The sequence below is a fragment of the Dendrobates tinctorius genome, unplaced genomic scaffold, assembly GCF_039654945.1.
Source record: "Dendrobates tinctorius isolate UK_male_01 unplaced genomic scaffold, ASM3965494v1 ptg000143l, whole genome shotgun sequence".
Lineage (NCBI taxonomy): Eukaryota > Metazoa > Chordata > Amphibia > Anura > Dendrobatidae > Dendrobates > Dendrobates tinctorius.
The window spans coordinates 26,592,769-26,605,800 of NW_027361810.1; the positions used below are offsets into that span (position 1 = coordinate 26,592,769).

At 39.4% G+C, this 13,032-nt stretch overlaps 1 protein-coding gene across 3 annotated transcripts in view; it reads left to right on the forward strand.

The window, feature by feature from the left end:
- Window positions 1-13,032, forward strand: part of GALNT13 (polypeptide N-acetylgalactosaminyltransferase 13) — a 317,796-nt gene that overhangs the window by 286,065 nt on the left and 18,699 nt on the right. For 2 of the 3 annotated variants that reach the window (XM_073545639.1, XM_073545640.1), the window contains exon 10: window positions 7,745-7,879. In XM_073545639.1, the coding sequence (XP_073401740.1) occupies window positions 7,745-7,879 (135 nt within the window). The remainder of the gene's footprint in view (window positions 1-7,744; window positions 7,880-13,032) is intronic. The other variant, XM_073545641.1, reaches the window with a different exon arrangement.

Genomic DNA, 13,032 nt, shown 5'->3' on the forward strand with positions numbered 1-13,032 from the left:
TTTTACCAGCAACCTTGACATTTCAGTAGACCTCAGTGCCTGATCGCTACTCAAGAACTGAGCAGGTGAAGAGGTTGGTTTTGTTTGATTTTATGAGGAACAAAACTTCTTTATACAAAGAGATATAGGATGGTACACCCCTTTAATAATAGGATGTTTTAGATCTTGGTGGTACAGTTTATAACCACACAATTTAAGACCATTCCTCACAAGGAGGCAAAGAGCTTTACGGTTATATTGTCATACATGAGGCAATGAGCTTGTTGGTTACAGCAGTCCTACACGAGGCAACAAGTTGACGTGAACTGAGACACATACCTGACATCTGCAACTAGTGCCTACAGGTGCTTACCTCCATCGTTCTGCAAGAGTGTCCATCTCTCATCAGATGGACTGGTCATAACACTTCTCATGGTCACCTCTACATGGCAGCAATATTGTTACCAGGTATCGCATCACAGTTCTTCACACAGAAGCATCAATCTTCTTGTTGTATTCTGGAAAGGTGCTCCTTTTTACACTCCGACATCAGATTTTTAGACTATTCTAGGTTGGATATCGCCTCACTGCTCAAAGGCTGATATCTCCTCTAGCCCTTACGGGCAGATTGGTTCTTCCGAAAAAGGAATTATCCTCTATTTTCCCCCTTGAAAATGGGTCCATGTAATGAAGAACATGTCTTCCTTATTAAACATTCGTACAAGTACCCATATTGTTCAACAGGTTCTAGTTCTAAAAGTGGAACCCTATTGGCACAACCTCTCAAAAATGGCAAGGAGAAATCTGTAGCACAGGCAAGAGGAAACCTCAACATGAAAAGACTCTGAGAGTAGGAGAGGTCTACCCTATTCGGAAAGTGGGAACACTAATAAAGATCCTTTCTAGAACATAATTCTAGCTAACGTTTAGATGTGTCCACCCTTATGTTTTAACAAATTTTGCAAGTAACTTCAATTTCCTTCAATACATTCTTGAGCACAGACATGTAGCATAAGCACCACCCAGCGAGAAAAGCACAACTATTTTGTTTGAAAGTTGGCCATTAATTTTAGTCTATTTAGAGCCAAGACGAAAGGTAAGAAAGGGCACATCTGTGTTCATGGTTTTTTTTTAATGTAAAATATTAATAAAACATACAAATTCCACGCAGATGTAAACCCTGGGTCAGCTACTGAGCCACCATGGCATGGAACAGAAATGGTATATTTTTGTTATATTTTTCTACAAGTCTAGCTACTAACTTTAGTATGGCTTCCTGCTGAAGGAACGTAGGTAGACTCTCTGGATTGCTCTTCTAGGGTTTTTAACTTTCTAGTCGACACACTTTTTCCACTTGATTGCTGCTGTACTTGACTTCCAGTCGAGGATTTAGTGGAAATGACAGCTTCATTGAAACCATTAAAGATATATCTCACCCCTGTGTACCACAGCACTTCAGAACTCTGTATAAGCAAGATCTGAAGAATCCACGGCTCATGGAAAGCTCTCGAAAAATATACAAGATGAGTCATTTCATAGTGAAGAACATGTTTTATGCACTGGTTAAAGTGCTGAAAACGTAGTAAAATGAAACATTAGTGTTTCCTTCTGAAGAAAAAATAAAAAATAATGAACAGTGTATGGGTGTGAGTATATTGAACGATAACGTCACATTATAAACTGAAAAGATGGGATCCACCATGGACTGTAGGTGATTAGGACAACTCCTAATCCATTTTTCGTACAGAGAAAAGTTCCTTAGAGGAACATTCAGACGTCAGTGATTTTTCTTGTACTCAAAAAAAGTTCAAAGCAGAGTTTCATTAGTTTTTCTTGGATGGAGGTTTCTCAACAATCTCCTAATAACCAGTCCATGAAAAACAGACAGCACACGCATGTCCTCCGAGTGCTGTCTGTTTTTTCCATGGACCCATAGACTTAGGGCTCAATTAGATGTCATTTTTTTTCCTACATGTGATATCCATGTTTTTCATAGACAACATTCATGCCTATAATAGTCTATGGTGTACTTCACATGTCCAATTTTCTTCCTTGGACCGGGTGGTCTGCATAAAAGCACATAAACCTGCGCAATATTGATCCAAGTGTCGGATCAAACTCGCAAATGCAAGTCTATGAAAAAAATCACTTGGATGTCATCTATGGACTGTTCGCTTTTTATGCACGTAAGATATGAGAAGCTTGAGAAACTATTATCTTTTTTTATATATGAGAAAAAATAATGAAATTCTGACAAAACTCTCATGAAAAAAATTGACACACTCACCAAATTCTGATGACTCTGATCAAAAACACTGATGAAACTCAGAACATTTTTTTGCGTATGAGAATAATCACAGTTTTTCTAGTACAAGTGCTGTGCGTGTTTCTTATCTATAGCACTGATACTTATAACAGTCTATGGCATATTGCAAGTCTGATTTTTTTTCCTTGGACCAAGTGATCGGTGCAAATTTGCGGAGACATGTCTGATATTGATTCGAGTGTCGCATCCAAATTGCAAATGGAAGTCTGTGGATCCGTGAAAAAAATTGCGACGGTACTCAGATACCATTCGTGTGCTGTCTGCTTTTCCTAGACTGATAGGAGAAACTTTTTTTCCCATCAGACAAAACTGATGAAACTCCGTCCATTTTTCTTGTACATGAAAAACCTTAATGAATCCAGCGGCAACACATGCAGGGATTTCCTGTTAGGCAATCCCTGCATGTGTTGTGGCTGTCAAACATCCATGAGACATGCAGCAGCGGGGACTCGAACATATTATCCGAGCACGCCGAAGACACTCAGCACCCGAGCATGCTCAGATAACACTTTATCCAAGCTTGTTCGCTCATCACTAGTCTTGGTCTCTGATCGCTTTTTTTCCAGGAACACTGTATACACTTTCTAAGCTTCCAATTAGGAATGGATGACTCAGTGCTGCCTCATTAAGTGGATGGAGTGGATAATAACCCTCTCTGGTTATCTGCTCCTTGACCCGCCATGATTTGCGTATCGATTCCTAGTCATTTGTGATAAACAGATGATCTAATATACGTCGAGCAGGAATAGCCGATAATAGACTCCATAAATCTCATACTGCCGAGTGCCGGGCTGCAGATAAGTAGCTGTAGACTTCCAATAGCGCACATTTATTGGTATTATCGAAAAAGATAATGGTGACTGTGTGATGGAATCAGCGCAAAGAAGAATTGCTCCAATTACTAATTTGCATAAAATGCAAAATAAAAAAAACCTGTAAATACCGTGCGTAATTATAAAAACATAAACAGACAAGAAAAAGTTATTAGGTAACACCACCGACCATACAAGGCGCATGACCGGTCAGACAGAAAGTGTGCACAGGACAGTAAATTACAGATTTCCATATAAAAATATAGAACTTATTTCTTTGATACAGATTCAGTATTCGGTCAGTATTTTCCATCAGTGTTTGTAAGCCAAAACTAGGAATGGAGCAATCAGAGGATAAGTCTAATAGAAACACATCACCACTTCTGTATTTATCACCCACTCCTGATTTTGGCTTACAAATACTGATGTGAAATACTGACTGAATACTGAATGTGTGAATGTGACCTTAAATGGAGTATGTCAGTAAGATCAGCCCCCTCCCAAACCACATATATGGCGATGTAGGTTTTTGAAAAGTAAATCCATTGCCACCTTTATATCTTTTATCTGCTGCTGCATTCCTGAGTATTTTTTTTTAATTTATATGCAAATGAAGCGTTAAGTGCTTTGGGTGTGAGAGAGCACTTACTATGCATCTGCCTCCCAAGGTTGTTTCCCCACCTAGCGGCAGCCCCTTTAGCATGATGGATATTTTCTTGCCTGACGTCTAATGTTAAACAGAGAATTCTCTATTAATCAGTCTAAACATGTTGGTACAGGTGCTGGGCAAGAAAACAACCTCCTTAAGTGCTCTGTCACGCCCAGAGCACTTATCATCTCATGTGTATAATAATAAAAATGGATTAAAATGCTGCTAACTCGGGAATGCAGCAACAGATAGAAGATATAAAATTGCTGATGGATTTACATTTTAAATACCTGCATGTTCACATATGTGGCTGAGGACTTAGTCTTATTGGCGGAATCCGTTAAAAGGATTTGGACACTGCTGAGATAATTCATTTTCATTAAATGTGCGCATTTTTACTAAATATCTTTTTTTGCAATTGAATATAATTTAAAATTTTTGCATCATTCATCTTTTACAGCCTCTATGTTGCACTGTCTTTTGCTAGCTGCAAAACGAGTTAACACAGAATCTGTCAGTGAGCTTATGCTGACATTAGAACACAGAAAATCTTCTTAATGAAAAATGAGCAGAAAATTGTAGACGTAAATAAGGTAGGAAGAGGTCAGAAGGAGAAATATAAATAATTATAAATTCTCCTTTAAGAATGAGCTCACTGACAGATTCTGAGTTAACTCATACTGGAACCGGCAATAGACAGTGCAGCACAGAAGCTTTAGAAAAACAGTGCAGAAAGACATGCATTTACGTAAAAAAAGTAAATGAATTTGTCTATATCTTTTAACATTTTATTTTATTTTTTAACTTTTAAACCTTATTTTGTGACGCATAATTTGTACTTAAAAAAAGTCTTCAGCCTTTTTTTTGTCCTCTGCAATTCTTACACCTTATTATTTATGACCACGTTTGCAAATACTTATATCGGCGAATCTTTATAAATTACGGCTTTTATTTAAAACATTCAGAAATAGTAATGTACAGTAAATGATTAACACCGCGAAACCGCGCAGTTAATTTTAACACATTTCTATGTTTTGCACTTCAAAAATAGATTTCTATACTATTACTCTTTTAGTGGATGGTGTTTCCATGACAACCACAAGTTTTATTGATTTATTTCATTTTCCCGCAGCAATTAAATGCACCCACACGATAAATAATTTTGGGTTCCCTGGGATAGGACCAGCACGGGAATCTCCACCTCTGTACGTGGGATAGACGGAGAATGTGGAAATACTATTCTTTTTGCTTTTTGTTTTTTCCTCCTCTTCTTCCAAGAGCCGTCACTTTTTTTTATTATCCATCCCCATAATCGTATGGGGGCTTGTTTTTGGGGGGATCGAGTGGTAGTTTTTAGTGACACTAATGACTTTAGAAATGGGGGGAAAAAAATCCAAGTGCGGTGAAATGGTTAAAAAAGGAATTTGGAGGGGGATTTAGTTTTCATACGCTTTTACAGTGCGTTCTTTCAATAACGATAATGCCACATTTATACACTATTTTAATACTTTTAAAGGGAATCTGTCAGCAGGTTTTTGCTATGTAATCTGAGAGCACCATAGGTAGGGGCAGAGGCCCTGATTCCAGCAATATATCCCTTACTGGGCTGTGTTTTGCTGTTTCAATACAATCAGTGTTTTATCAGTAGGAGATTATCACCGCAGGACTAGGTGTCTCATGCTTCCTGGTCCAGCCATGCCCCCAGCACTGATTAGCAGCTTTCTGTCACTATACAGTGTACACAAAAAGCAGCCAATCAGTGGTGAGGGTGGGGTTATACACACCTCAGCATTCCGAGCTCTGCTAGATCAGCAGCAGAGGAAACCGTGATTGTATCACAACTGCTGTACCCAGAAAACTAAGTGATACATCGCTGTCATCAGAGTTTCTGTCCCTACATAAGATTAGATGATAGGAACCTACTGACAGTTTCACTTTAAATAATTCAGCACTTTAAAAGGAAAAAAATGCTTTGTGTCACCATTTTCTGACACCTGTACTTTTATATACATATTTTTTTATTAGGGGTGCTGTGTGGGGGGCCTGGTATTTGCACTGCTATCTAAAATGAATCTGTGTGTAGGTTTTTACTACCTAATCTGAGAGCAGGATGATGTAGGGACAGAGACTCTGATTCCAATAATGTCTGACAGCAGGATGATGTAGGGACAAAGACTCTGATTCCAACAATGTATTACTTAGTTCACTGGTTCACTGGGACAACTGCTGTACACAATGAGAGTTTATAGATGTAGCATGTAGCAGAGCTCAGAGTGCTTCCCCCACCCACACCACAGCTTACTGTGTATATTGTGTATTGACACTGAGCTGCTTGTCACAGGAGGGGGCATGGTCAGACCACTTAGCACAAGGGAACAATGATAATCTCCTGGTGAGAAAACCCTCATTGTTAGTAAACATCAGCACACAGCCAAATAAGTGACACATTGCTGAAATCTGTGTCTCAGTTGCTACATCATATTGTCTTCACAATACATAGCAAAAAACTCCTGACGGATTCCATTTAAGTGGTTAAATAGCAGTGATGAGAGTTAGCAATGCTCTCTACTGTAAGAGGCAGGTGCTGAGCCGGTTACACACAGATCTTTAATGTCATGATTCCACCACTCACAGTGTACTAGGAACATAGTGAGTGACAGCTCAGCTGCTGTATAGAATCAGGGGCATGCTGAGCTATCAGTATTGTCAGTAACAGCCCAGCTGCCCAATGTGGTCAGGTCTGCTGGGTTTCCTCCAGGTTTCACCTGTTCAGGGGGATTATCTGGCTATTTATCTGACTGACAAAAGTCAGACCATTGCCAATTGTACCTTTGCTTGGTGATTTGTGTCTTGTGCTCAGAGTTCTGCTGTTCTGATCTTTGTTGCCTGGCCTCAGACTTTGACTTTTGACCATTCTCTTGTATTGTCCCTTTGCCTTTGACATACTCTGATCTTTGCTGCCTGATCTTGGATTTTGACTTTTGACCATTCTCTTGTATTGCCCCTTTGCCTTTGACATACTCTGATCTTTGCTGCCTGATCTTGGATTTTGACTTTTGACCATTCTCTTGTATTGCCCCTTTGCCTTTGACATACTCTGATTTTTGTTGCCTGACCTCGGACTATGACTTTTGACCATTCTCTTGTATTGCCACTTTGCCTTTGACGTACTCTGACCCTTGCTGCCTGACCTCGAACTTTGCCTTATGATCATTCTTTTGCCTTACCCTTTTGCCTTTCACTTTCTCTCCTGGTATTTGACCCTGGACTCCTTGACTTCCTTGCCTCACATCTTGTCTGTGAGTAGTGACTGAGCGTCACAGTTAACAGGTTAATAATTCATGCTTTGTAAATGCTCATAAATTTTGTGTATGTGAAGGGAGCTCATTTTTTTCATGTACTGTATGTGTCAGTGAAAGGTTGTATCTTGTTGCACTGAAGTTGATCCAGGAAGTTCTATTTGCTACACATTACACTGCACTCAGGCTGCACATACTTGTTTTAGATTCCGGCTACTTTGGAAAAGAAGATAGGAAGTTCAGGAATAAGACTCTCCGTCTGCAGGAATAAGACTCTCCGTCTGCAGCCTTTGCTGCAGATTCTGCCAGGCCTCACGGACCCCAACTACAACTCTATAACCTATGTTAAATTTCCTAAAAAAAAAAACGTTCTCTGAGATTTTGGACGGCAATAATAAAGGCTTACGATTGTCTCATATTGTAGCCGTATGACGCCTTCTGGTTTATTACAGTAGATGGCAGCGTAGCTGGAGGACTTCACAGTTACAATATGTCTAATTCCGCTAACGTTACCTATGTGCGGAAGGGAGCATGGAGAAACGTTGTGATTTTAGGGGCGGAAAAAAATTAATATTTGTATTTCGATAGGTTACAAAGGAAGGAGGTTACCTACAATGGCTTTAGGGTAACAGAAACGTTCATGTCTGTCTTAACCCTTTGATACAATCCTCTTTTTCAGGTCTTTTCCTATACGGCCGATAAAGAAATTCGTACCGATGACTTATGCCTGGACGTATCTCGACTCAATGGCCCGGTCATCATGCTCAAGTGCCATCACATGAGAGGTAACCAGCTCTGGGAATATGACGCGGAGGTAGGTCTGTGATTGGACACGTATGTCATACTTATATTATGGGTTATTGATCTTCTTAGGTTCTGTATTAGGAGTCCAGGGTGTGGGCGTTACCTATTTGAGGAGTAATCTGGGGGTATATAAGGTTAGCCTCTCTGACCTTCGGTGCCATCTCATCTTGATATCTGACATGATGGACACTCTTTACATCTATTTTGCCTCCTGATGAACCGCTGGTGCGGGGAAACGCATTGGGATGTTTCCACAAATGATAAGTGGCCACTTTCTTTATCTTTTATGTATGCCTCATCTTAAAGGCACTGCTCTCTAATATGGTGGACCTTGTTGTCATGATGTGGTTTTTTTTGTCTTATTTGTCTGGGATGTCTGCAAAAGCTCTAGGGCACTCTTATTATTCATCTCTATACTATCAGCCATTGTTTTCATACCTGTGTTATCAGGGACTGACAGGGCAGTAAGGGACAGTCCTCGCTGAGTGGGGTCGCCAAATAATCGGGATCCCTAGGGTGCCAACCTCCACGGACAGGAAGGTATCAGTTGATTTTATTGTAGAGCCTTGCAGCATCTCAGTTTAGGTCTATATCGTGGCATTTGCCACTTTTTTCACTGGGAATGGGTGGTTTTTATTATCATATGAAATTAAAGTCGTTTTTATAGGGATTATATGTTCACTAGAATGTAGAAAAGGGATACTTTTTTTAAATAAATTTCTCCACATACGAGAAAATAGGATGATACTCGTACCACACTGATCAAAGTCTGATCAGAATACTCTCATCTGCGAATGAGGCCTAAGGGGCGGCTTCCTTTCCTCTCTTTGTGGTAAGCCATTCCCTCCTCCTGCTAGGTATCAGCCTTCACAGAGAAAGGGGCTGGCTTACCTATTGAAATGAGCTGGTCAGACAGCCCCCTTCATGGAGAAGACTCTCTCCTGTGTCAAAGCAAATGCTGAATCGGAGCTTCCAGGACCCAGGAACCAACATTGTTAACAGGACATTGCTGAAGATTTGGTAATGAAAGTATATTAGTAAATGGAAATCATTTTAACCACTTTTTATTATCTAATTTAACAACCCCTTAAGGCCTCGTTCACACATTCAGTATTCGTCAGTATTTTACATCAGTATTTGTAAGCCGAAACCAGCAGTGGGTGATAAATCCAGAAGAGGTGACGTGTTTCTATTAGACTTATAGAGCTAATATTATAAGGTGTTGGTAATTTGCTTTATGCACTTATGTTTAAGCTCATGGGTGCATAAATAAAAAAAATATTTATCAATGCCCCAAAAATTAAATCCGTGTTAGTTTTGGACCACCCCTTTAATGTCCTCGTTTTAGTGCTGATTCTGCTTTTCTGATGCATTGATAAATGTCTGGGTGCCGTTAACTATCAATAGGGAAAGCATGGTGTTTATTTAATTTAAAGGGGTTGTCCGGGATGTTGACACTGATGGCCAATGCTTAGGATAGGTGATCAATTACTATTAATATGTCTCATTGGTGTGGGATAACACCTGGTAATCCAGACAATCAGCTGTTGCCGCGGTCGGCGGAGACTGGAACTGCTCAGTTATGGAGCAGCAGAGCGCCATCGATGGAATAGTGACCGCAGTCAGGTACTGCACATCTACTGCCCCCCCCCCATTACTTTGAGTGGCCACTATACAGTCAATGGAGCTGTGCAACTCCATAACTGAGCAGTTCTGGTCACCGTCAACACCAGGAAAAGTTGATTGGTGGGGGTGTCGCACCTCCACTGATCAGACATTGATGGCCTATCCTAAGGATACCTCATCAATATTAAAGTCCCGGACAAGCCCTTTAATGTATACAAGTATAGTAAGCTCATATACTGCCCCTAGTAGTAGCTTGCAGGCAGGGAGAGTGCCAGTGCCCATTGGACCTATCACTCGGCCCTGTAAAAAATAATTACAAAATTTACACATTTGACAGCACCGCATGCAATTTTATAATATTATAATGTGGGTCCCATACAGTGAATGCAAAAAAAAAATGGCAAAGGGTCACTTGCCTTTCAAAAAAAATGGAATAAAAAGAAAAGAAAGTCGTATGGAGTCAAAAATGAAGTAAAAATGACAGCTCATTCAGCATAAAAAAACAAACCATCGTTCAACTCTATTGACTGAAGAATAGGGATGTGCAGACTCATGGAATTTCGGGTTCTGGTACTTGACCCCTTTATTCCAAAGTTCGGTTAAAGTACTGTACCCAAACTTAAACCAGAACCCCAATTAAAACAATGCAGACTCAGACTTTGGGTTTCTCCCTTTCTCTCTTGCTCATGGACTTCCCTCGGAATTCTAAACACTGCAACAGATTCCCGGGAGAAGTTCGGCGCTCGGCGTTTACCACCGGACAGTTAGTTTTAAGTTCGGCTTCGCTCATCACTACTGAAGAATTAAACAGTTCTAGCTCTTAGAAGGTGAGAACGAAAATTTGACAGCAAAATTTTTCATTTTGTAGTTTATTCTTTGGGACCCCAGTGAGAACAAAGGAGCGGTGTTTAAATAGAATGGCCCTCTACGTGATAGATTGCCGAGTAATTAAAACTGGACCCCCGTACGTCCCATCAGTCGGACCACCACTGATCCTGATATTATCGATCCTTTGGAAGGTCATACCTTCTTAGTAACTGAATTGTTAATTTGAAAGTGAGTTGCGCAATACTTTATTTTACCAGTGGTGGCGCTGCAGAAGAATTGAACACTTACCTCCAGGTCACCCTACAGATCTGATCACTGGAATTCTCCGATGCAGTACAAGCTGTGGTCCGCAGCTTATAAATTGGTGGACACTTCTAACCTATAATCTCCAGAGTGGAAACTGCAAACACTAAAGTTTTACTCTCCGACCATTATATCGATGGACAGAAGTCAGTTTATTACACCCAGCGCGCAGCTCACATACAGGAATAAATAATACATCCCTTTATGATAAATAATACAGATACAACGTGCATTCCCCGGGATGGTGGCGGTGTCGTATTGCTGCTTCTTTCTCCCATGAGGAAAGCACCAGGAACAAGAATCAGTGCAATCCAAATCCCGGATGACTCATTAAAACCAAATCAATTATTACATAAAAATGCAAGGTGCTCGTTACCGTGTATCTCCATCGGTATAGATTTAGTGCACGCGGCAGATGTTTCTCTGCTCCAAGATCTAATCAGAAGCTTATTAGGGTCTATAGACTGTATATTCACACTTTTTGCTGCCATCAGAACCAGAAAAACTTTGTACAGTATGCTGCTGTTTGTGGCTATCACGGTGACCAATGCATATAGTATTGGTAATATTTTCAATCATTGTATGGCGGTATTTTCCTATTGGTGTTTTTTTATGCATTACTTGGCGGTATTTTTTATTCATTTATTCATTGTATGAAGGTATTTTTATGCATTATATGGAGTTATTTGTATGCACTTAATTTTTTTTATCTATACATGTTACAGCAACATGTCTTATGACTTGAATCTTTTTTTTGTAATTAAGGTATTTTTATGCATCTTTCTGCATCACATGGGGGTATACATGTATTTTAATGCATTATGCATATTTCCAATGCATAGCATGGAAATATTTTTTACGTATGGTATGGGGGTACGTTTATGAATAACATGGCGGTATTATTTTTTTAATGTATGGTAGTATTTTTTCAATATCTGGTGAGAAGTAAATTGCATGGGATTATTTGTAATGCCTTTTATGGTAATATTTTTTATTAATTGGATGGGGGTATTTTCTATGTATTTTTAGACATTGTATGCATTGTGTTGTAATATTTTTATGACTTGGACAGCAGTTTTTCACTGGGGGTATATTTCTGCATCTTAAAGGGGTTATTATTTAATGCACTATACATACAGTATGTATTTATTATGCATTGTATGGAGATACTTTTAATGCATTGTGTGGTGATATTTTTATGCATTGTGCGGTGGTATTTTTAGGCATGGCATGGGAGAACTTTTTATCTAATGTATGGCAGTATTTTTATGCCTGGTGAGGAGTTAATTTTATGCACTGTATGAGATTATTGTTGATGCATTGCATGTCAATATTTTTATGACTTGGACAGCAGTTTTTCATTGGGGTATTTTTTACAAATTGTATGAGGATATTTTTTAATGCATTGTGCGGTGGTATTTTTATGCATTGTGCGGTGGTATTTTTATGCATTGTGCGGTGGTATTTTTATGCATTGTGCGGTGGTATTTTTATGCATTGTGCGGTGGTATTTTCTGTATATTATATAGGGGTATATTTATGCATTGTAAAGGGGGTATTGTTTAGACACTCAATGACTGCAATAGTAGTGAAGGTTAAAATATGTAAAATGTGCGTATATAACATATACAAAACAAGAAAATGTATAAAATAATGCATAAGAGGGATCCTACTTGTTTCTTGAAAAAATGAGAAAACCTCTGAATTTGCCATTACAGCATAATCACATAAAGAACATATGAATAGGTAACTGTATGTGGCTATTACAGGTATATAACGCCAGGAGATACTGTATATTGATAAAGATTTGTATATATAATTGCCATTATTGGTCGATATAAAATCTTCCGACCTTTCACTCTGGTAGAAAGCTGGAAGTAAAATCTTTATAACCTACTGTAATAGTTATGTGTGATGGGGTGAGCAGGATATTCCTCTTCTACATTAATTGCACTGTGTGCTATAAAGAATCTCACCATTAGATGGCGCTATTATGAAAGCTTTCACGAGTGTTGGGCGCCAGCTTTATGTAAGTGGTAAATGTAGCTGCAGACGATCCTGACTCAGCAGTAAGCACTGAGATGTGAACAGTGACATGACATCTGAAATGTCCATTCATCAGCAGCTACAGAGAGAGAATTTCCACAGGAGATAAATGGAGCTAAATAAAAATACACGGCGGCTCCGGGCGCCTTCTCTGTACCGGCCTAATTAGACGGTCTCTCAGGATCGCCAACTGTGTGTTTGGCTGGATAGAAGAGTCGACGTCAAGAGTAGAGTATAGTGTATATTCTGGATCATAGATGACAATCCATATACTGTATGTAAGAGGCAGCAAAGGTTTATATCTAGGATGTGCAGCAAAGAAAAAGGGAAATATCACTTGAAATAGCACAAATGCATCAT